The 26,381-nt window shown below is 43.4% G+C and overlaps 1 protein-coding gene across 7 annotated transcripts in view; it reads left to right on the top strand.

Annotated features, from left to right (window-relative positions):
* Positions 1-12,578, top strand: part of LOC135057548 (calcium-binding protein 2-like) — a 181,617-nt gene extending 169,039 nt beyond the window's left edge. For all 7 annotated transcript variants that reach the window (XM_063963399.1, XM_063963396.1, XM_063963395.1 and 4 more), the window contains one exon: positions 12,446-12,578. In XM_063963399.1, coding sequence (XP_063819469.1) covers positions 12,446-12,471 — 26 coding nt within the window. In that variant the 3' untranslated portion in view covers positions 12,472-12,578. The remainder of the gene's footprint in view (positions 1-12,445) is intronic.
* Positions 12,579-26,381: the final 13,803 nt, after the last annotated feature.

Below are 26,381 nucleotides of genomic sequence, written 5' to 3'. Positions count from 1 at the left end.
TTTTGGAACCTTCACTTTTGTCCACAGCACGAGAAAGTGTATCAGCAATGTACATGTATTTGCCGGGACAGTACAGCAAGTGTACATCATATTTCTGTAGTCTGATAAGCATTCATTGAATTCTCATGGGACAGTCATGTAATGATTTAGTCATGATAGCTATCAATGGCTTGTGGTCAGTTTCCACTGTAAATGTTTGACCATACACAAACTGATGAAATCGCTCACATGCATATGTGATCGCTAGAAGTTCTTTTCCTATCTGAGCATACCTTGTTTCAGCACTTGTCAGTGCTCTTGATGCATAGATTACTGGTTGCCATGTATCCTCATGTTCTTGTAACAGCATTGAGCCTAGGCCAAATTGTAAAGCATCTGCTGAAATTCTTATTCTTTTCACAGGATCAAAGAATTTTAGCACTGGTTGCTCTGTAATGATCTGTTTCAAGTTTTGCCAACTTTCTTCTTGTTCATGTGACCACATCCACTCGTTATCTTTGTCCAACAACCATCTAAGAGAGGCTGTTCGTTCCGTTCAGAGAGTTGAAAAATAAACTTTCCTAAGTAAGTAATCATTCCTAGGAATCTTCTGACATCATCTTTGTTGTTAGGACGTTCCATGTTCACTATGGCTGATATTTTCCTTGGGTCTGGTTTTACACCTTGATCCGAGACCATGTCGCCCATAAAGGTAAGTGTATTCACGCCAAATTCATATTTGTCCTTGTTTATCTTAAGATTCACTTTCTTGACAAGTTCCATTACTTGTCTCAATCTAGAATCATGTTCTTCCTTTGTAGATCCCCAAACAATAATGTCATCCATCATCGTTTCAACACCTGGAATATGTTCAAAAATCATGTGTATCTTTTTTGTGATATAATTTTGGAGCAGACAATATTCCATATGGTAGTCGAAGAAATCTGTATCTACCTTCTGGTGTATTAAATGTACAAAGCTTTGAGCTGGCCTCATCTAGCTTCATTTGCCAGAATCCTGATGATGCGTCCAATTTACTGAACCATTTTGCGCCCGCAAATTGCGACATGATTTCATCTCTGGTTGGTAGTTTGAAATGTTCTCGTTTAATAGCTTTGTTTAAATCTCTGGGGTCTAGACATATTCTGAGTTGTCCATTTTTCTTTTCAACAATTACTAAGGAGCTTACCCAATCAGTAGGCTCATCAACTTTCTGTATCACACCCAAGGCTTCCATGCGATTTAACTCTTGTTTCAGTTTTGCTCTCAGCACTTTTCTACAGGGGTGTATCACTGAAGAAACTTGCGTGTCTATATTTATTTTATGCTCTCCAGGCAAACAACCTAGACCTTCAAACAAGTCTCTGTATTCTGTAAACATCGATTTGCAGTCATCTTCTACTTGTGATGTCACCATAAAAACTTTCTTTAGCAAGCTTAGTTTCTCACAGGAACTTAATCCTAGAATCGGTTGCACATTTTTATCAACAATCAGTAGAGATGTTTTAAACTGTTGTCCCTTATATTTCAGTGTCACTAAGCATGTACCTTTCACAGGAATTTCCTCCCCAGTGTACCCTGTAACTTTCACTTTGGCTGGATGAATTTTAGGTTTTACTCTAAAAGTCTTATAGTCTTGAAACGATATTAAATTCACCTGCACGCCAGTATCAAGCTTAAAGGGTATGACAATCTCGTTCACAGTTAAGTCCATTCTTTCTTATCTGCACTGCAAAGTTCAATGCAATCCACAAAGAATTCCTCTGTTTGTTTAATAGCATGCACTTTGATTTCACTTTTCATTTTACAGCATTTGGCAAAGTGATTAAGTCTACCACAGTTCATGCAGGTTTTACCATAAGCCGGGCACATTTTAGGATTGTGAGCATTTCCACATCTACTACACCTTTCCTTATTAGACTGTGGCTTAGACTGCTTCATTCTTAAGAATGGAGGTTTGCTTGGCTCTGTTGTCTGCACTACATCTACATCAGCATCAGCTTCCTTGTGTAACATTTTGGCTTGAAATCTAGTTATTTCTGCAGATCTACACATAGTCACTGCCTTGTCTAGTGTTAGTTCTTGCTCTCTCAGCAGTCTCTCTCTGAGTCCATTATCAGGTATTCCACAGACAATACGATCTCTAATCAGTGAATCCTTTAAATCACCAAACTCACAGGTTTTACTGAGTGATTGCAGCTCTGTAACATACTGATCAAATCCATCTACAGACTTCAGATCACATGTGAAAAACGTATATCTTTCATATGTCACATTTTTCCTTGGCACAAAGTAATCTTCAAACCTTTGCATTATAGAAGATAGCACCATATTCTGCCCCTCAGCAAACTGAAAACTATTATAAATGTCCAGCACATCCTCTCCTATCACATGGAGGAAAATGGATGCCTTAATTTTGTCAGCCTCTTTATCAGCTCCACATGAAGCAAGATATATATTAAACCTTTGCTTAAATCTTTTCCAGTTTTCAGACAAGTTACCAGACATTCAGCATGCCGGTTGGAGGAGCTAGTTTATCCATGGTTACTTACTGTTTGAAGAGAGGAGCACATGGCAGGCTTAGCAGACACTGAGTATCACAGCCTTACAGACTTCTGCAGGATTCTTTCACACTCTGAGAGTACTAGCAGTCCAAGTTAAACTTCTTCTAACACCATGTTTTGTTCATATGTTTGTAAATCCACTCATAAGGACACAGAGACATGTGAGTTCACTGCTGTGCTGTTTATTCCATCACCAACTCCAGACACACTGCACACTGGACCACCCACTTCCCAGCATCCCCCTGGTCCTAGGGTCCATCACTGAAGATTCAGGCTTACACAGATTAGTAAGGGAGTGTCTACAAATATTAAGCCTTCTAATACACTAACATCACCCCCCCCCCCTCTCTATAACACCCTGGTACTTGTTTCAGCGTTGTTATGAGGAGGAACAGTGTCTGTCAGCTTTGAGGCCCTGCATGAGAAAATGGCAGAGTGAGTGTCTGGTAAGTCTGAGGAGAAGCCATGCCTTCCTGCCTCAGCTACAATGATTTTTATACTGGCTGGGGTTTGTAAATCAGAGGCTATACATGTATTTACCGTTTTGCCAGTGAGAGTAAGAATTTTCCATGCAGCTCAGGGTGTCCTCCTCCGCGCCTGCACCCTGTGTGTGTTTTGAGATGCATGCTCGCGCAGCTTCAGCCGCTGCGCTGTACCTTTTTTGCCGCCAACGATGACCGGAGGATCCCCTCTCTGCAGGACTCCAGTAATATACTCACCAGCCTTCTGACTTCTGGCTCAGTTAGGGGGTGGCGGCAGTGCTATGGGAGTGAGCGCTGGCCAGGCTTGGGCTGTGTTCAGTACCCTTCAGGAGCTAATGGTGTCCTGTCAGCGGAAGCAGAGCCATAGAACTAATTGAGAAGTTGGTTCCTACTCCCCCCCCCTAAGTCCCACGAAGCAGGGAAGCTATTGCCAGCAGCTTCCCTGTAAAATAGAAAACGTAACAAAGTATTTTTCTAGCAGAACTCTGTAGAGCTCCACTAGTGTGCATCCAGTCTCCTGGGCACATTTTCTAAACTGAGGTCTGAAGGAGGGGCATAGAGGGAGGAGCCAGTTCACACTGTTGAAAAGTCTTAAAGTGCCGAAGGCTCCTGCGGAACTGTCTATACCCCATGGTACTAAAATGGACCCCAGAATCCTCTAGGACGTAAGAGAGAAAAAATAGCTAATAAGAGGCGTGCTTTCAAAGCATTTAAATCAGTTGGAGGGGAGGAGTCATTCCAGTATTACAAGGAATGCAATAAAAGAAGCAAAAAGGTAATTAGAGCAACTGAAATTGTAAACTAAAAGCAAATAGCTATAGAGAGTAAAGCCAATCCTAAAAAGTTTTATAAATACATAAACAGTAAAAGGTTAAAAAAGGAGAATGTAGGTATATTAAAAGATGAACTGGGAGCCTTGATAAACGATGACAAAATAAAAGCGGATATACTGAACAATTTTTTTTTCCAGCAGTATTTACCAGGGAGGATCAGGCGGTGACAGTAGTGCATAACGACAGTGACGATAATGATTCGTGGCTAGATATTTGTCTTAAGTGAGGAATTAGTCCTGGAGAGACTAAGCAACATAAAGATTACTAAATCACCGGGCCCAGATGACTTTCACCCGAGGGTTATTATGGAGCTTAGGGCTCAGCTAGCAAAACCCTTATACTTGATTTTCTGTAGTTCAATTAGATCAGGTATGGTACCGAGGGATTGGTGTATAGCTGAGGTAGTGCCATTATTTAAAAAGGGATCTAAAAATCATCCTTGGAACTATCGACCAGTTAGTATAACCTCTATAGTGGGTAAAATATTGGAAGGAATTTTGAGGGATAGCATAGAGGATTATCTGCAGAATTCTAAGTTTATTAGCAATAGTCAGCATGGGTTTGTGAGGGACAGATTGTGTCAAACTAACTTAATTAGCTTCTTCGAGGAAGTGAGCATTAATCTTGACCAGGGTAAAGCAGTGGATGTGGTCTTTCTAGATTTTGCAAAAGCCTTCGATACAGTGCATCACAGGAGACTGATCATCAAATTAAGAGAACTCCTGCTGGCAATTAGTGCAGCAGCACGTAAAGCGATCCTACAATCCTCGATACATAAGGATCCTCCTACTCTATCTTTATTCAAAGGGAAGCTGCATCATATATTTTAGATGCACTGGATAGAAACATATTTGCAAAAAGACAAGCTAGTAGAGCAATTTTTTGAATCCTGGGAAAGCTATGTGGCTACTCTTCCGGTAGATTTCCAAACTAGAATCCAAACTTCACTAAAAAACACTGAATGGTTCGAAACACGAATGGCAATTGGGGATCCTCCCATAGTACTGACAGATTAGGGGTTGGGGGTGCCGCGGGGCCTCAGCCTCCTCATATCTCTGCTACGATTAGACTGACAGGTCTTTAGTATATACTTTTGTTTTGCATTTTCTTTCACATGATGTCTGTGAGATTGCGTAACATGTAGGAGAAGATCCACTAACGATCATTTAATGTTCTCTTTTCATCATGTTGTGACGCTATTTATATGTATTTGTTTATTGCCGATGCAACCGACTCTGTAACGTGAAGCAATGTTTTAATAAAATAAATTTTATACTTTAAAATTAAGAGAACTTGGACTCGGAAATACTATTTGTACATGGATAGGAAATTGGCTGGATAACAGGATACAATGAGTAGTGGTTAATGGGATGTTCTCCAGCTGGGCACCAGTAGTCAGCAGAATACCACAAGGGCCCGTAATTAGCCCGCTACTGCTCAATATATTTATTAATGATCTAGGAATAGACCTGGAAAGCACAGTGTCAATCTTTGCAGATGATACTAAACTGTGTAAGGTAATTAATTCAGACATCGATGTGGAGTCTCTACAGAATGACTTACTTAAACTTGAAACTTGGGCGTCTAAATGGGGAATGAGATTCAATATTGAAAAATGCAAAGTTATGCACTTTGGGATTAGAAACAAACTTGCATCCTACACTCTTAATGGGGAAAATATAGGGGTTGCAATAGTGGAAAAAGATTTGGGGTGCTCATAGATAATAGGCTTAATAACAGTACACAATGTCAAAATGCAGCAAAGAATGCAAGTAAAGTCATTGCGTGCATAAAATGGGGTACTGAGTCAAGGGACGAGGATGTAATTCTGCCTCTATAAATCATTGGTACGTCCGCATCTGGAATATTGTGTTCAATTTTGGGCACCATATTATAAAAAAGAGTTCAAAGGAGTTCAAAGGCGCACTAATAAACTGATTAAAGGGTTAGAGACACTGGAGTATGAGGAAAGGCTTACTAGGTTACATTTGTATTCCCTTGAAAAGCGGAGACTAAGAGGAGACATTATTAATATCTTCAAATATGTAGAGGATCAATACAAAGAGTTAGCAGGGGATTTGTTTAATAATAAAACTCTGTATAGGACACGTGGGCACTCACTGAGGCCAGAGGAGAGAAACTTCCGTACACAACGTAGGAAAAGGCTCATCACCGTAAGGGCAATAACGATTTGGAACTTCCTGCCAGAGAAGATAATAATGGTGGACTCTTTAAATGCATTTAAAAACGGATTGGACCGTTTTCTAGCTGAAAAAGGTATCCAAGGCTATAGCATTTAATATATTGACATTATGTATATGGGAGTGATATGAAATATAGTTGTCAATAGGTACGAAACCATTATTTTTGCTGGTGTATTATAATATGCACTGCTTAACACGGATACAGGTTGAACCCGATGGGCATTTTGCCTCTTTTCAACCTCACTAACTATGTAACTATGTAACCCTTGGGATCATAAATTGCATATTAATCTAGCTTTGGCACTGACTTTGCATAAAGGAGCTCATTGGCAGCCGCTGTTACTGAACAGCTGAGCCGTCAGAGGGAGACTCCTCCAATTGACAGTGGGGGGCCCCTAATGTGTGGGGGCCCCGGGACGGCCGCCTCTTTTGCCCCTGCCTTAATCCGGCCATGCTACATGTCGCTGGGTATCAGCAATGATTCATTAGCTTAAGGCAGAGCTTTACCCACGCAGCAAGGCCCACGACTAATTGAATCCTCCCCTTACAGTGCTGGATTACTGTCAGAGTAAAGGTGGAGGACATGCAGACTGCTGCCTCTCCCATCTCACACTTGACATCATGAAGTATTATTAAGAAAATCTGCTGGTTGCTCGACTGAGCCTCCATGCCCTTCTGCCTTAGAGCTCCTTGAGTCCCCACTGTCCGGGATACCATAAATAATTCTGTATTGTGAAAGCAGTAAAAAAGTATACATTAATACGCTCATGTTTTCAATTTAAAATAAAATCATTCCTTAAAATGCATTTTATTACTCAGAGACAGATAGAATAAATATAATGTCAAGATTAATTATTCTGAATATGTAAAACAATTATTTATATTTGTAATATATAACAGGGAAAAAAACAACAGATTTTTAATGACTACTTTCTGCAATATTAGTCAATGTAATCTATGGTGGTCAATGGGATGCCGCCTGTACTGTATTGCAGTCACTAGGATTCTGTCTGTGTTGAGTAGCAACACTAGGAAGCTGTCTGTGCTGTATGGCACTCATGCGGATGTCTGTTGTGTATGCCAGTCACTGGGATGCTGTGTGTATTGTATGTCGGGCATTGGGTTGCTGTGTATGGCAAGTCACTGGGATGATCAGTGTACTGTATAGTAATCACTGAGATGCTTAATAACATTGTCAGTATATAATTTTGACAAGTTTATTGGTATGGGCTTCCACAAGTTAGTTCTCCTGGGGCCCCCACTAACCTTAATCCAACCCTGGTTATTTTACGCATTGCAGCACTGGATAGTTTTCACCTATCTGCACATCTTAGAGCACCTGGACTCTGCTGCGAAGGCATTTCCTGAGAGCGTGGCTAGCCAGGCAGACCATCCAGCACTGGAGAAAACCATGGCATTTTATGGTGTGCTTCAGGTGCCCCTGAGACCATTGATAGGAAAGAAGGTGAAGCATAGCCTCTATCTCTGGCTGCAAATTCTCTTTTTACAGACAACTCCTATTCTGCACACTTTCTGTAATTAATAATACTCCCTTTCATTCCATAAAATATATGAACTATAATTCACAAAAAATGTGACCCTATTAGTTAGTAAAGGTATATGTTTGTTATGATACCGTACAGTATAATTTAAACTAAAAACAAACTGCTTAAGTAAAAAAAAAAAAAAAAAACTTAAGTAAAAAAACAATTATCCCTGCACAGGCTTTTGAATGTGACAGTCACTTTCATTGGCGAATCCAGGGGTGGGGCACTCGGACCCGTGACTCCCCCCCTTGTTGTTTCTGACATTTATTTTTATATGTTGCTGTCTCCATCAGATTTCATAGATCCGGAGAGCACTAGGACCTGCCACAACTCTAACATCCATGCAGACCACACTTTCTCTCTCTGCGGAGCAGGGCTGCCCGTAATTAGAATGGTGAGGTCAGAGCCGTGCACCCACTGTTGTGTATATTAGTAGAAACGGTGTGCCCAGCTACTTACTGTGGTCCTGCACTGACCTCCGCAGCAGCCTCTCCTGTCTCCCGGCTTTAGGGAGAGATGTAATTTCTCCTCAGACACACTACCAGACACACTAAGTGGGTGAGTGCTGCACTGCTGCATATGGGTGGGTGATTGGGAGGGAGAGGGGGCAGTGGCAGGGCACTACTAATACTATGTGGCTTAGGAGGTTATTCAGAGATGGACGCAGATCATTGCATCCGCAGCAAGATCTACGTCCATCTACTCACATGCTGAGGGCTGCCCAGCTCAGGGCAATGCCGCTCAGTATGTGTCGTGCCGCCTCACGATGCGTCTGTAATTTAATTGTGGACGTATTGATTTAAGGTCAACCAGTGCCTGCACAGTTTGGCTGTGCTGGCAGACGGTCAGCCGCCATTTGTTTTATCGAAGCGGCTGCATGATGCAGTTGTCAGCGCAATGCCAAAACGCCGACCCTCGAATGCCCTCAGCAGTCAATCACCTTGCTGCTGCATCGCTGCAAGGAAAGGGTCACGCACCATACTGCACTGGTGCATGTTCGCAGATCAAATGGATGCTGCCGCTATGTACAGATGCGAACTGCCCCTTAATGCGCAAGGGGCATTACTACTCTGTGACATTATGTGTAAGGGGCACTAATACTACAATGTGGCTTAATGCGCAAGGGGCGTTACTACTGTGTGGGTATTATGTGTAAGGAGCACTAATACTACTATGTGACTTAATGTGCAAGGGGCGTTACTACTGTGTGGGTATTATGTGTAAGGAGCACTAATACTACTATGTGACTTAATGTGCAAGGGGCATTACTACTGTGTGGGTATTATGTGTAAGGAGCACTAATACTACATTGTGACTTAATGTGCAAGGGGCATTACTATTGTGTGGGCATTATGTATAAGGGACTACTACTATTGCTGTGTGTCTTAATGCGCAAGGGGTGGTACTAGTACTCTGTGGCATAATGTGTAAAGGGCACTGCTACTACTGCATAATATGTAAGCAGCACTACCATTGTGTGGCGTGCCACGCAAGGTGCACTACTACGTAGCGTAACATGTAAAGGACTCTACTACTAGGTGTATGGGTCGCAAAGGATTGCATATCTGTTGAGACCATGCCCCTTAAAGTGAGACCACACCCATTTTCCTGGAGTACTTTTCTCCGCTAACCACAACCCTTTGCTTATTATGCTGCCTGCTCTGTCATTGTCTTCTGGATCCACCCATGGTCACTTCAATAATACATAAACATTCATTAGAATAAAGGCATTTCATCATTTATCATAGATTTTTTTAAATCAGTATAGAGGTAGAGTGGGTGTGGTATGCAAGGTCGACCACACTTAGTCAACAGTGTCTAGGTCGACCACTATTGGTCGACAGTAAGTAGGTCGACATGGTTTCTAGGTCGACAGGGACTCTAAGTCGACATGTACTAGGTCGACATGACAAAAGGTCGACATTAGTTTTTTCACTTTTGTTGGTGTCGTTTTCTCCGTACAGTAACCGGGAACCCCAATTAGTGCACCGTGTCCCCTCGCATGGCTCACTTCGCCCACCATGCTTCAGGCATGGTGCCTCGCTCCGCTACCGTTGCGCTCGGCACAGGTTACCGTTCCCAATTGTAGTTCACGTGGGTCTTAATGTATGAAAAAGTTAACAAAATGAAAAAAAGTGAAAAACTAATGTCGACCTTTTGTCATGTCGACCTAGAACATGTCGCCCTAGAGTCCCTGTCAACCTGGAAACCATGTCGACCTACTTACTATCGACCTATAGTGGCCGACCTAGACATTGTCGACCTAAGTGTGGTCGACCTAGAAACCGGATACCAGCTAGAGCTACCAGATAAAAGCTGACTAAGGGGTCTATTTACTAAGCCTTGGATGGAAATAAAGTCGCTGGAGATAAAGTACCAGCCAATCGGCTCCTAACTGCCATGTCACAGACTGTTTGAAAAATGACAGTTAGGAGCTGATTGGCTGTTACTTTATCTCCAGAGACTTTATCTCCATCCAAGGCTTAGTAAATAAACCCCTAAGGGCCTGATTCATGTTTGTACTGTAAGTAAAGCAAAAAACAAGCAACTGGGCAAAGCCATGTTCCACTGTTGCTGAGGCAGATGTAACATTTGCAGAGAGATTTAGATTGGGGTGAGGGGTGAAATCAAAATTGCAGTTTAAAAATAAAGCTGTCTAAAATTTGTGGGCTACATGCAAAAACAGACAGTATTTACCCTGCACAGAAAGAATATACATGTATTTGCTCCCCTTGCATGGCAACATGGTTTGTTCCAGACACAAAGGGGGTCATTTCAAGTTGATCGCTTGCTAGCTACTTTTTGCAGCCGTACAAATGCATAGCTGCCGCCTATAGGGGAGTGTATTTTAGCTTTGCAAGTGTGTGAACGCCTGTGCAGCTGAACACTACAAAAATAGTTTGTGCAGTTTCTGAGTAGGTCTGAACTTACTCAGCCGCTGAGATCACTTTAGCCTGTCCGGTCCCGGAATTGACGTCAGACACCCGCCCTGCAAACGCTTGGACGCCCCTGCGTTTTCCAACCGCTCCCAGAAAACGGTCAGTTGACGCCCATAAACGCCTTCTTCCTGTCAATATTCTTGCGATTGGCTGTGCGAATGGATTCTGTGTTAAATACATCGCCCAGCACCGATCTGCTTTGTACCCGTACGACGCGCCTGCGCATTGCGGTGCATACGCATGTGCAGTAGTGACCTGATCGCTGCACTGCGAAAAATGGCAGCGTACGATCAGGTCGGAATGACCCCCAAAGTTACTAGCTTTTTTGCTTTACTTACAAGCATTAATCAGATCTTAAATACTTATACATTATAAATGATTATGTTATAAATATTATTTGTCTAAAAAAACTATCAACAATTGTATGTTTTCTAGGTGTGTAAATCATTTTACAAACACATTTTGTACTCTTGTATACGTCTATAAATGCTTAATTGGTAGTTGTACTCATTTGAAATTGGAAATGAATGACATCTAAGCAATATTATTCTTATAGTTAAAAAGCTTGGTATTTCACAAAAAAAAAATATTTTACACTAAATTAATAAAAATAATAAAAAAATAATAAAATAAAAAATAAATAAATAAATAAATGAATAAAAATATTATATATATATATCTCTTTCAGAACTTTTTAACCTGAAAAACTGCCTTTTCTAACATAAATTTCATATCCAGGAAAAAGTGTCCCCATTTTACACATTGCGGCAGGAAAAAGTGTCCCCATTTTACACATTGCGGCAGGAAAAAGTGTCCCCATTTTACACATTGCGGCAGGCACAGGTCCCCATTTTACACAGTACGCAGGCACAGGTCTCCATTTTACACAGTACGCTGGCAAGTGTCCCCATTTTACACAGTACGCTGGCACAGGTCCCCATTTTACACAGTACGCTGGCACAGGTCCCCATTTTACACAGTACGCTGGCACAGGTCCCCATTTTACACAGTACGTTGGCACAGGTCCCCATTTTACACAGTACGCTGGCACAGGTCCCCATTTTACACAGTACGCTGGCACAGGTCCCCATTTTACACAGTACGCTGGCACAGGTCCCCATTTTACACAGTACGCTGGCACAGGTCCCCATTTTACACAGTACGCAGGCACAGGTCCCCATTTTACACAGTACGCTGGCACAGGTCCCCATTTTACACATTACGCTGGCACAGGTCCCCATTTTACACAGTACGCTGGCACAGGTCCCCATTTTACACAGTATGCTGGCACAGGTCCCCATTTTACACAGTACGCTGGCACAGGTCCCCATTTTACACAGTACGCTGGCACAGGTCCCCATTTTACACAGTACGCTGGCACAGGTCCCCATTTTACACAGTACGCAGGCACAGGTCCCCATTTTACACAGTACGCAGGCACAGGTCCCCATTTTAAACATTACGGCAGGTGGTGGGGAGAGGGAGGGAGAGAGAGAGAGAGAGAGAGAGAGAGGAAGGGAGAGGGGCTGACTTACATTTGAAGCGGTTCTCGCCGCTCTTCAGCCGCCTCTCCCTCCTCGTCTGCGCGGCTCCGGGCTCCCCCTTCAGTTCTCCCTCCTCCGGCGGGGTTTCGTTGAATGACGCGTTTGCGCCGTGACGTCACGACGCAATCGCGTCATTCCGCGAAACCCCGCCCCCCGAGCTGGGCACTCGGGAGAAGGGGGTTTAAAAGTGCCGCGGCGGTGTTTGGGGGTCTCGGCGCCCCCTCCAATCCGGCGCCCAGGTCACCTGCCCCCCTAGCCGCCCCCTAGTTTCGGCCCTGAAGATGCAAGTTATTATGTTTGTTAGATTTTATTCTGATTTCTGTTGCTCATTTCTGGGACGTCTTGTTTTACAGAGTTTGTACATATGATGTCCCGCTGAAGAACTCGTTTGACAAAATGGACTAGTCCTGTAGAAGAAGCCTGTGTGTTTGATTAATATTTTAATAAAAGCAATACATCATACTTAATAAATGTACATTATTCTAATTAATTGTGTACTGATTTTTATTTTTACATATTTTATAAAAATAAATTAATATATTTTTGGCTGAATTGTTGTTAATGGGGGTTATTCAGGTTGGATTACAGATTATGCTATAAAACAGAATCTGCAATCCTTTCTATTGCATGCACAGTACAGTACAGGGTAAGGCCGCCCAGTATGCTTGTTTTACGATCGCATTGCTTTGCCCAGAATTAATGTCGACCCCCTGCAGCTGCAGCAAGGCTGCATATGCAGGTGCTCCACCGCCATTTACTTCATCGGAGCGACTGCGTGTTATGTCACATAGCCGCCCTAAAAACACTATGGCCACATCTGCGTTGGCCGGACAAACACCCACTTCCCCGCAATACCGACAAGCCGAAGGTGGAGAGTCTGATAGAGAGAGGGAGCGAATTCCAGAGGTAGGGAGCAGCACAGGTAGAATCTTGGATGCAGGAAGTAATCAGTGGGCAGGAGAGGAAGCATTCATTTGTGGAGCGAAGAGTGTGGAATGTGAAGGGAGATAAGGACAGAGATGCAAATGGGAAAATGGGAGAGGATTGGGTGAGGTCTTTGTAAGTGAGTGTGAGAAGCCTGTAGTGGGTTCTCATTCAAGCCTATATTGTGTTCCCTAACCCAGTGTAGGGCTAGTATGACAGGGGAGGCATATGTAGTACATTTGGAGAGGAAGATGAGCTGAGTAGCAGCACAGAGGATAGTTTGGAGTGGAGAGAGGTGGAAGTCAGGGAGTCCAGTTATGGGTTACAGTAGTCCAATCTGGAGATGACCAGTGAGTGGATGAGGGTCTTAGTAGCATCCAGGATGAGAAAGGGTCTGATCCTCAAAATATTTTATATATGGAAACAGTAGATCTATGATATGCACTGAATGTGTGGTTTCAAGGAGGAGTCGAAGATATCTCCAAGACAGCACAGTTGGGGCTAGAGGAGATGGTTGTGCTGTTAATAGATAATAAAATTGTGGGAAGTGAGGTTATGTGGGAGGGTGGGAAGATGATCACCTTAGTCTTAGACATGTTAAGTTTAAGAATGTGCTGGGACATCCAGGAAGTGATAGAGAGAGACAGTTGGAGATACGAGTGAGGAAAGAGTGGGAGAGGTCTGGGGTGGAGGGGTGGTATTTGGATCCCGGCGCTTGGGATTCTGGTGATCAGAATATCGACAGCAGCATCCCAAAATGTAAAATCCCGACACCTGTTAGGTGAGTATTCTGTCCCTCCCCCTGTACTCCCCTAACCCTTCCTCTAGGCAGCCTGATCCTAACCCTCCCCCTGCAGCCTAACCCTAAACCCCCTCACAGCCTAATCCTCCCCACTTAGCGCCTACCCCTAACCCTCCCCACAGTTTAACCCTAACCTTCTATCCCCCTTACAGCCTAACCTCCCCTATACTACCTAAACCTAACACACATTAGGAGTCATGAGAAGAGACAGAGAAGGAATGGTCAGAGAGGTAGGATGACAGCTAGAAGAGGGCCGTATCACATAGACCAAGGAAGTAAAGGATTTGCAGGAGAGGGTGGTCTACCGTGTCTAAAGCAGCAGAAAAGTCGAGGAGAATGAACAGAGAATAGTGGCAGCAAGGAGGTCATTATTAACTTTCGTGAGGGCAGGATCATTGGAGTGGAGAGCATGGAAGACGGAGTGAAATGAGTCCAGCAGGGAGTGGGAGGAAAGTAAAGGGGCTGTAAACTATACGCTCAAGGAGTATGAAGACAAAAATGAGGAGAGAGATAGGTTGTGGTTGAAGAGGGTGTCAGGAACAAGGATAGATTTTTTAAGAATGGAGGAGATAATGGCATGCTTGAATGCAGAAGAGACAGTAACTGATAAGAGGGAGAGATTTAGGAGGGGGACTAGATGGGATCAGGGAGAAGAAGTGATGTAGTGGAAGAGACATGAGGGGATAGGGCAAGTGTGAGAGCTGGGGACGACGACGGGATGATGGCCATGACTTTATCAGCAGATACAGGGAGAAAGTCAGATTTGGTAAGGTGGATAGGGAGGGGGTAGGCTGGGATAGGAGTGGGGGGAGTGCTCAGGGTCTGATGAGATGTGATGTCCTGATGTATGGAGTGAATTCTACAAATTAAGTGGGTGGAAAAGTCATGGGCAAAAAGTGAGTAAGGGAAAACAAGGAGGAGGTGGGAAGACGGGGGTGTTTAAAGCATCAAAGAGATGCTGGGGGTCTGAAGCAGTGCCGTAACTAGACATTTTAGTACTGTGTGCAAGAAACAGCATCGGCACCCACCCCCCCATATTTAAAGCAGGGCCAATGTGCGCCGCAGGCACGTGTAAAAATATATAGGGGCGTGGCTTCATGGAGAAGGGGTGTGGCCACAAAATAATACCATTCATATTACGCTGCACAATAGTCTCCATTATTCAAATTACGCCACACAGTAGCGCCACTTACACACATTACACCAGGTAGAGACCCTTTTACACATTGTGCCAGGTAGAGCCCCTATCACACATTACACCAGAGCCCCTGTCACACATTACACCAGGTAGAGCCCCTATCACACATTACGCCAGGTATAGTCCTCTTTTAAACATTACGGCAGGTAGAGTCCCCTTTTAGTCATTACGGCAGGCAGAGTTAACTTTTACTCATTACAGCAAGTAGAGTCCCCTTTTACTCATTATGGCAGGTAGAGTTAACTTTTACTCATTATGGCAGGTAGAGTTCCCTTTTACTCATTACTCCAGGTAGAGCCCCTATCACACATTACGCCAGGTATAGTCCTCTTTTAAACATTACGGCAGGTAGAGTCCCCTTTTAGTCATTACGGCAGGCAGAGTTAACTTTTACTCATTACAGCAAGTAGAGTCTCCTTTTACTCATTATGGCACGTAGAGTTAACTTTTACTCATTATGGCAGGTAGAGTTCCCTTTTACTCATTACGCCAGGTAGAGCACCTGTCACACATTACACTAGGTAGAGCCCCTATCACACATTACGCCAAGTAGAGCCCCTGTCACACATTACTCCAGATAGAGCCCCTATCACACATTATGCCAGGTATAGTCCTCTTTTACACATTATGACAGGTAGAGTCCCCTTTTACACATTACGCCATGTACAATAACGAGAGAGAGAGAGAGAGTGAGGCAGGGAGGGAGAGAGAGAGTGAGGGAGACAGAAAGGTGGCAGGTAGAGAGACAGAGAGAGTGGTGGGAAGGAGAGAGAGAGGGGAGAGAGAGAGAGAGAGAGATGGAGGGGAGAGACATACAAAGTGGTACATACAGTATGTGATGATGGCTGGAGTGCAGGCAGACATTCTGACGGCGGGGGGATGTCCTTGTGCTAGTGACAGCTGTAGCCACTATGGAATCAGAGCCATCCTCCCAGCTCCTAGCATCCCCTGCGCGTCTCCCGGCATCCCCTGCCAGGCTCCCAGCATCCCCTGCGCATATCCCAGCATCCCCTGTGCGACTCCCTGCCGGGAGGAGGCGCAGCTTCAGCCTGGGCTGGTGCAAGGACACTGCTGCATGAGAGGTTAGGAGTGGGGCGGTGCAGATGGGGAGACCGTGCAGCTCTGCCGGATACAATGTACATCAGCAGCTGTGTGTCTGGCACTGGAGCTGGGCTCAACGCTACTGTTATAGCAGGCAGCACTGCAGCTGGCAGTGATCAATTGGGGTAGATGCGGATGGTGCGCCCACAGCGCAAATGCCCACAGTGCAAATGACACCTAGTTAAGAGTTTAAGACCCTGTTTTACGCTTTCTGCTCTAAGGAGCCATGCGTGCTTTCTGCTCTCTCACCCGCCATACTTTGCTTCCGCCTCTCTCACATAAGTACATGCCTTCCTTTAGCATCTCTCACACTCCTTCCTTTAGCATCTCTCACACTCCTTCCTTTATCATCTCTCACACTCCTTCCTTTAGCATCTCTCACACTCCTTCCTTTAGCATCTCTCACACTCCTTCCTTTATCATCTCTCACACTCCTTCCTTTAGCATCTCTCACACTCCTTCCTTTAGCATCTCTCACACTCCTTCCTTTAGCATCTCTCACACTCCTTCCTTTAGCATCTCTCACACTCCTTCCTTTAGTATCTCTCACATGCCATACTGTTCTACCTTTAACATCTCACATACCTTCATCACCTACTTTACTGTCTCAGATGCCTTACTGTTTTCTTGCACTTCACTCTCATTCCTAACCCACATTACTTTCTTCACTGTCTTTCATACCTTGTTCCACTGCATCTTACTTTACTGACTTGCCATATTTGAAGTCTCTTCTCTCTCTCTCACCTTTTTTCTCCATCTGTATTCTGTTTTCACATGGTAGTGTCCCTCCATACTGACTTCCCTTCTCACCCATGAAGCCAGCAGCCTAATCAGTGCTGACCTAGCACTGGCCCCGCCCCCTTCATGACATCACACAAAAGGCGGGCTTGCAGTATGAGGAAGTGCCGCAGAGCCGAGACTGCCCACGAGCAGCTGCACAGACTGCAGCTTCTAATGCAGGGGACATTTACAAATGCAACCGCCGGAGCTGAGCTCCGATTGCGGCAGCTGCAATTGTGGAGAATCAGTATAGCGCAACGAGGGGAGAACAGGACTGCGCGGACCAACCCTGCGGGTGTTGCCAGCGGGTCTGTATTCACACTTCACTTGCGCAGTGGCACACACCTAGTTACGGCCCTGGTTTGAAGACTTGGGGGAGATAAGGTTCTTGAAATACGACTGTATAGAGAGGGAAAGGGCAGCACTGCAGGATGAGAGCATAAATTAGAAATAGAGGTAGTCTGCCTTACAGAGTGATTTCCTCCACTGTCACTCGGCGGTTCATGAGCATTTGGAATGGCAGGGTTGAGGTGTGGATCTATGAGGGTGAGTAGTTATCACTGGAGTAACAAAATCAAATAAAAAAGGGTTGTTCAGGAGAGAGAGAATAGGGGAGAGAAGTGAGTCTAGCCTCAATGTTACAATTAAGCTGGGTACACACTGGCCGATATATATATATCGCGGGTCCGTTGGCCAGTGTGTACGGGCGATAGGTCTGTGTACTCCGTCGTTCACAGACCTATCGCGTCGGCCTTGCTGCACAGCCGACGGACAGTATATCACTAGATATATTGGCATGTTGGTGTGTGTGTACTGGCAGTCAGCCGACCGCCCGTGCACTAGCTGCAGGAGCTGGCTGTGACGGACAGCTGAACTGGACGGGCGTGTGTAAATGCCCGTCCAGTTCATGACGTCAGTCCCTGATGGATCGGCAGTGTGTATGCACAGAACACTGCCCAATCCGGCTTTAGATATATCTGCAGTTTAATTGATCTGCAGATATATCTTTAGGTATGTACCCAGCATTAGTTGTGGTAGCATTAGGAGGCAGAGGTGGAGAAGAATAAGTTAAAAGAGAGAAGGTGGTCAACGAGAGGGAAGGGACAGAAAGGGGGAATTGGTGTAATCAGAAATATCACATAGTGCATAGGCACACGCAGGGGGGGTTTCTGGTTGCCTAGAAACCCCCTCCCCTTGGCAAGTGGCAAACTATGACAACAATTGCAATGGTATAGAATACGATTACTAGAGCTGCAGCCGCATCATGCAGAGCTGCTGCACATACCCAGTAGCAGCTTTTTCTACAAAGTTTGCTGTGTGTGTGGTTCTGAGCCCTCATTCAGTGCACTGTACCAAAGAGTAGCTACCAGAAAGAAGAGACAGGAGCCTTACCATGAGGTGGGAGAATGTGTGCTTAGAAAGTGTGGTACTAGTTCCATAATGTTTGTGCCTTTATTATAGTATGTTTAACCTTTTCCAAACCTTGTATATTATATATATAATTTACATGTTTCTTACAGCCTATACTATAGATCAGTGGTTCTCAACCTTGGTCCTCAAGTACCCCCAACAGTTCATGTTTTCCAGGTCACCTAGCAGTTGAACAGGTGTATTCATTACTCACTGACACATTTTAAAAGACCCACAGGTGGAGCTAATTATTTCACTTACAGTCCTATGAGGAGACCTGGAAAACATGAACTGTAGGGGGTACTTGAGGACTGAGGTTGAGAACCACTGCTATAGATTGTCTATAATGTTCCGCAGAGTGGAATATATGGAGATTGCATTTGGAAACCCCCTCTAGAAATCCTGTGTTTGCCACTGTAGTGGGTGAAGACTAATCACGTGAGCTTAATGAGTTTAGAGGCAGAGGATTCTGTGGGGATATCGAATGGTATATTGAAGTCACCTGAGATATAAATTAAGGAACAAGAGGGCGCAGGATGTTGAAGTTTTGATTTTCAATTTTTTTCCTTTTTAATAAGATTAAAAAACATACAATAAAAATAAATCAAGCACACATCTTGCTATGCCTGTATATCTTTAGCAGTCTTGCAAGCCCATTTCCATTGCTTCCAGGATCCACCACATACAACCAAGTCTCAATCTGGATGCCGCTGTGTATCAAGCTTTGTTCTCAGCTGACGCATCATCAAAATTATTTCATCATTGGTTGCACTTGTGATATAAATTGAAGGCTGCATTAACCCTGTGTTTCCAATAGTGACTTACGAAATGGTGATACTATGTTGGAATAACATAGTTATAAGCATCCTAGGATTTAGGAGAAAGATATTTTTTTCCTCGCCAGATTACATATATATTTATTTTAGGGAGTAATGATCTTTCAACTGGACAAATGCATACCTATGTTAGACCATAAAGAAATAGGTGCTACCCTCCAATTATCAAATAGACTATTGAATATAGAATATACAGAGAGAAAGAAATTGGATTTCAAATGGGTGCACACTGTCCCTTTAATCACTGTTTAAAATACAATTTTATTATCAAAACTTCTTTAAAAAGATATCAATATTCCACCCATTTATTTGTGCCTGCCGGGTTTTATTTGTTAATTATTTACTGATTAGCCTACTTCTGTGTTTCCAATAGTGGAAGAGTCCTGGTGGTTCCGAACTTCTTCCATTTACAGATGATGGGGGCCACTATGCTCATTGGGACCTTCAAAGGAGCAGATAATTTTCTGTACCCTTCCCCAGATTTATGCCTCAAGACAATCCTGTCTCAGAGGTCTACAGACAATTCCTTTGACTTCATGCTTGGTTTGTGCTCAGACATGCACTGTCAAGTGTGGGACCTTATACTGGTGAAACTCAGCAAATTAGTATATCATGCAAAAGTTAATTTATTTCAGTAATTCAACTTAAAAGGTGAAACCAATATATTATACAGACTCATTACATGCAAAGTGAAATATTTCAAGCCTTTATTTGTTATAATTTTGATGAGTGTGGCTTACAGTTTAAGAAAACCCAAAATCTCAGAAAATTAGAATATTACATAAAATCAATAAAAAAATATTTTAAATACAGAAATGTCGGCCCTCTGAAAAGTATAATCATGCATATGTACTAAGTACTTGGATTGGGCCCTTTTTGCATGAATTACTGCCTCAATGCAGCGTGACATCGATTCTATCAGCCTGTGGCACTGCTGAGGTGTTATGGAAGACCAGGATGCTTCAATAACGGCCTCACCCAAATCTAACTCTATTTGCACATGTTATATCTGCCCCACATGCAGTGCACATGGTTTTGCCCAACTGCTAACAAATTTGCTGCTACAATCAGGTCTGAATTACCCCCGTAGTCAGGTGCTGCTTGCTGCTGGAGAACCGGGATCTAGGGGCCTGGAGGAGATGCTTTAGGGCTGTGAGGAGTGGCTGTGGGGGCGCCCCATGGGACGAGCCCCTTTGCTATTCCTGGTATGTTCCCATGGTGGAGAGGCTTCAGATGGGTGGGTGTTAACTGTCTAGGAACTCAGTAACAATGCTGTTTAAAACACAAATATCAATATCTACTCTAAAGGAATGCATCCCAGAGTTAGGGATATTCTGTCTATCTAGCAATATCCTTCAGATGTCTGATGATTCTTTACCAGCTGCTGGGAGTCAGAAATCAAGACACAATGCACTATGTATGTCAAAGCTTATTCTGAGCCACGCTCATTTATTTTCTAGAGGTTTATATAGTAAAAAAGTAAATAGCTTCACATAACGTCACCAAGAACTTTTGCCAATGATTACAAAGTTCCTCAGAACAATACAAAACATTCTAGCAAACATCATAATCAGCAAGTTCTCATGAGTCTCTTTGTATCTTGTGGTTGTTCCTCAAGGTTGTGCAGCTGGAACATCCCACCTCTAATTACTGGAGCTTGTTGGCATTGAGACTTATCTGCCTCATATCTGCTATAAGCTGCTTAAGGTTTAAAACACATATTTTTCTTATATTTGATTTGCAAGCATCTAATTTAACCCTTACATTTCCCTCCTTTTCATAATCTAAAAATATACCAAAATTGCCAGATATAGAGAGGGGGTTACCTCGCCACCCTATGGTACCTACTTTTGAACTACCCAGACAAGCCCTGAGTAGCAATCAGGAGAGGCAGGGAAAGTAAAATTAAACTTATACCTGAAGGTCTTACTTCTAATGCCCATTGTAAGGAAGGTAGACGGTACAGGGACCAACGTATCATTCTTGAGTCTGGGCTTATTTTCTTCAAAACGTACACCATCTACCCATACAGACCTGTTCACTATCTGTGTAAAATTCCTGGGACACTCTACGCAGCTACGAGTCTGCGGCCTACTCCACATCCGGAAGCCGGGGCCTCGAGTTTAGCGGCGTCCCGACGACGAGCTCCGGGACCTGATCGCGGCCACGACGGGACCTAGCTGGCTTCCTGCGGGTGCCCCACACACCCTATAATCAGCGGGGACCCGCTCCAGACCCCCTGGTACCTGCAAACGGTTGGGAATCCCCCTCCAGTGCCCGGGACAGCAGGTACAAAAATAAACTCCCTGCATGTAATGCTGGCGGTGGCCACCTTTAAAAGCCTTTTACTGATACTACTCCCACAGGCAGCATACATCAGAGACACTGCACAGCGGCTCTGTGGTTGCCTTTTAGACCCATAAACCCTGCCTGCTGTGCATCTGCAAGTGCCCTCAGTTCGTTGAAGACATATTCTACACTGCTGGCTACAGTTGATAAGGCTCGCTTTGCCACCTAATCGTGCCCTCTCACACTAATCCGGGACTGCTCTCCAGCTCCGTCTGGTGTTTTCCTACCATCATTATCAAGGTTTGAGGCGGCCCTCATCTCTGCACTCCTACAGTTCGTCAAAATGTAATCCCTAATATGTGCCTTTTCCACCCAGGGTCTTATTGCTAAACATGTGATTACGTTTAAAACCCAGCACTCTCTCTACTTTATAACGCACCAGCCTAGAAGTATCCGTCTGCTGCTTTACTCTCCGGTCATTTATTTTTTTTTAAAAAATTTTCTCATTATGGCGCCTAAAAAAGCAAAAGGCTCGCTGCCTCCTCAGGTATCCTTCCCAATTTGAAATCAACCTTAGGTGTCCCCGCCAACTCGAGGAGTGTCGGTTCCTTCTACGAAAAGCCCTTATCCGACAGACCTGACTAGCTCGCTTTCAGTGTCGGGCATAGATCCTAATTCTGATGATCCCCTTACTGTGAAGACCCTCTGCCAGGTCTTGACGGCCTTCAAATCAGACCTAACTCACGACCTCACAGCTGCTATACGTGAAGTCAAGGTTGAGCTTACAGCCATCGGGGACAGAACTGACACTCTAGAGCGCAAATTAGAAGAACTGGTGACGTCACACAATGAACTCATTACAGCTCATGACCAACAACAAAGCGAATTGGAAACGTTCAAAAACAAAATGGCGGATATAGAGGATCGCTCCAGACGGAACAATATTAAAATACGTGGAATACCTGACTCGGTAGATAACTCGGATCTGACGGAATATGCTATGACCCTGTTTCGTAAACTTCTACCAGGTGTACCCGATGCGGAATTGCTAATTGACCGAATTCATCGCCTTCCTAAGCCTCGGTTTCTCTCCAACTCCTCACCTAGAGATACATTACTCCGGGTGCACTTCTTTACTGTCAAAGAACGTATTCTCCAAGCAACTCGCAACGCAGAGAACTCTGACACTGTAGGAGGATTGCAACTGTTTCCGGACTTTTCCGCATTTACCCTTTCTAAGAGGCGCAGCCTAGCTCCGATCACTTCCGCCCTCCGTGCCCAAGATATTCGATATAGGTGGGGCTTTCCAGTGAAGCTGATTGTCTCTTACGAAGGTTCCTCGTTTATTATATCAGAGCTGGAAGCCGGAGTGAAACTGCTCGAAGACTGGGACATCTCAGTAAAACTACTATCCCCTCCTGAGAGACGTCCTCCACCTCGTTCGGAATGGTCCACTGCTTGAACGTACTCCGTAATTAATTATTGTTCTAATATGCTTTTCTATACTTCGTTAGAGATACTGACTTTACTATGTCCATGTCTATTGCTACTGTTCTGTTTATTGTATTCTTCTAGGTGAGTTGCATTTTCTAAAAAGGATTTTGAGGTGCCTCTGTGCGCTAATGTGGAGCAACCTGAGAGATATTTTGAACAGGAACCACAAACAATTCCAAAAAAACAGACAATATACAAAGCAATCTAAATATATAGCGCTCAGGCGCTCACACTTGAACACTTCCCTTAGAAAGTTTTTTATATGAGATGCGTCTTGAAATTCTCTCTCTTCAATTTTTCACGAAAATGTCCTTGTACATGCAAGAGAAAACAAATATGCACCGAGATCCTCGTGTATTACTTCCAGATGGTTAGTATAATCACTCTTCTTTCATATATTGTAAGTACTACAAAGGAGGGTCTCTCATATATTGGGGAACTCCCCCTTCCAGTACACTTACACAACTATGCAATGTAAAAACATCTCAAGAGACAATATTGTGATGTCGTCCTAGGTAAGTTTTCAAAGGTGTATCAATTGACCGGGGACAGGACACTCCCCTTCTCCACACACTTACAACAATGCAGGAATTAAACAAGCATTTCACAGCAATAACTCCGTGAACAAGATGCTCCGTCACCAAGTGAAGAGAAGATATACCGGGGTTACCCCCTATATGAAGCACTCACAGTCAATGTGATGTATCATAAGCATGTAGGGTGGTTCTCTCTTATTCACTCTTAAACTCCAACCTTGCGTTTATTTCCTCCCAGAATCATGCAAGAGAAAACACATATACACCGAGATCCTCGTGTATTATTTCCAGATAATTTGTATAGTCACTCCCCCCTCTTGTATTGTTAATATCCCAGGGGAAGGTTTATCATGTGTTGGGGAAATCCCCCTTCCAATGCACTTACACAACTATGTGATTAAAAGCATCTCATAACACAATCTGTAGTATCGTCATAAACAAATCCCTCAGAATGGTACTCCGTCACCCAGTGATGAAAAAAGAAGAATTTGCCGGGGTTGCCCCCTGTGTATGGCACTCACAATGACTATGACGTATCACAAGCATGTAGGGTAGGTCTTTCCTTATTCACTCTTAGTCTCCAGCCTTACACTTTTTCTCCCAAAATGAGAACCAAACAGGAGGTTGGAGTAAAAGACTTTTAATAAAACAAACAAACTCTAAGTAAAAACAGAGGTGGTCATACCCGGGAGAGTTGAAAGAGCAATAGATGGTATGCAGAAAAGACGGGGCCCCGTTAATCTGATCTCCTCCTAATCTCCCACGGGTAGATTCATCCAATGTAGGTCTCTCCACCAACGCGTTTCGGCCCGTACTGGGGTCTTTGTCAAGGTATGAGAGACCACTATCTATCAGTCCTTATATACCATTCTAATTACATATAAAATACAGGTGTATGATCTAAGAGAATATTTCCCTGGAATCTGTGTAATTAAAACATAACCAATGATAATGCATCTAGTGAAGTTCTTAATCCATGGTTCAGGGTGTTAATGTCGTCCGTTTTACAAAATGCGGAAGTGATACAGGTTGCGGAAGTGACGTCAATTGATTCCCGGCCTCTCAGTTCCTGGCCGTATAAGTAATTATCTTCCCTCCGTCTGTCGGGTCCGTCCGCAAACGTCTCCCTCGGATATGACGTATGGCCCGTTCGTGACCTCCTTCGTCCGTATGCCATCTTCAAGATGGCCGCCAATCTACTTCCGTCCATTGACACAGACGGAGATGCCCCGCTTCCTGTCCTTCTCTTAATTCAATGTTATCGAAGTATAGAGCTTTCACTCAACTTATTCAGGTTCCACATATCATTTTATCTATAATGAAAACTCAGTTTTAGTATCCCAATCATGAATCATATACATAAGACAAGTTCCGCAATACCATCTTTATACAATAATTATAAAAAACCGCTCCCATGTATAATTCATTCAAAAAAATAAAAAATCATAAAAACCATTTAATTTCAAAATCCTGGTTTAACCCTATTGGTGCCAGGGTTTTGTAAGTGTAGATTAATTTCATCTCAGTTTGTGCTAAACGGGCCATGATGTTTTTGTCCCTTTTGGTTGGTTTGATATGTTTAATCCCAAAGAAACCTTTAATGTTACCTATAGAGCACTTATGTACAGATTTGAAATGTGCAGACAGAGAGTGGGTTTCTAGGCCTTTGCGGATATTCCTTAAATGCTCTCCCAATCTGACCTTTAGAGGTCTTGTGGTTCGTCCAATATATACTTTATCACAATCACAAACTATGGCGTAGATCACATTAGCAGTGTTACATGTGATGAATTCCCTAATTTTACATTCTTGACCATTGATCCTAATGGTCTCATATTTTGATGTGGTGCCTCCCCCAATATTGCGGCACCCTATGCAATTACTGCACCTATAAAAACCTTTGGACCTATTGTACCCAGGTCTCTTGGTCTCTGAATGTGTGCTACTGCTTTTAACCAGTTGTGATTTGATATTGGGTGCTCTTCTATATATATGTACAGGTTTGTTGGGTAGATGGGGTACTATAACTGGATCCAACTTTAAGGTGGTCCAATGTCTTTTAAAAATTTTCTCAATCTCTCCATGGTGAGCATTAAAATCAGTAATAAAGGCCCATTGGGTTTCTTTATTTTCTTCTCTGATTTTCTTCTTTGTGCATAACAAGTCTATTCTAGTTGTGGCCATGGCTTCTTCCAAGCCTTTCTCTACTTTTGTCTTGTCATATCCACAGGATACAAAAAAATTCTTTATATCCAAGGGTAATGAAGGTGACACGAAATCTGTGGAGGAGGGTTCGACATTCAGACCCAAGTCCACTTTTTACCCGACTTATCTGAAGGGTAGTTTCATAGAGACATTTACAGCACAAATACTTAAGGATGCTGAAAATGTCAATAAAAGGAAAATTAACTTCAACCTCAATAAAAAGGAAAGATTGGCGTTGGAGGGATTGAAAAATAATGATGAACTCGTAATCAAACCCGCCGATAAGGGGGGAGGAGTTGTACTTCTGGATGTGGCCTCATATGAAGCTGAGGTTTACAGACAGTTAGGAGATGGCAATACATATAAAAAGATTAAAAAAGACCCCACTGAACAATACAGCAAAATAACTCACTGACATTATATATACATATAGGGATAATGGAACGATTAACGATACAGTTTGTAAGTTCCTTATTATTGACAATCCCAAAATACCGGTCATATATGTATTGCCAAAAATACATAAGGATCCAAAGAATCCCCCCAGTAGGCCGATAGTATCGGGAGTGGAATCGATGACAGCAAATTTATCCGCTTACATTGACTCACACCTTCAACCAATGGTTTATCTTAATAAATCCCATCTCAAGGACACCAGGGATATTCTAAATAGGTTAGAGAACATCAAGTGGGAAGAAGGGTACTACATGGTTA

Source organism: Pseudophryne corroboree, chromosome 3, assembly GCF_028390025.1.
Source record: "Pseudophryne corroboree isolate aPseCor3 chromosome 3, aPseCor3.hap2, whole genome shotgun sequence".
In the NCBI taxonomy this organism is placed as follows: Eukaryota; Metazoa; Chordata; class Amphibia; order Anura; family Myobatrachidae; genus Pseudophryne; species Pseudophryne corroboree.
The sequence above is the reverse complement of the archived record's forward strand: the minus strand, read 5'-3'. Positions and strand labels throughout refer to the sequence as shown.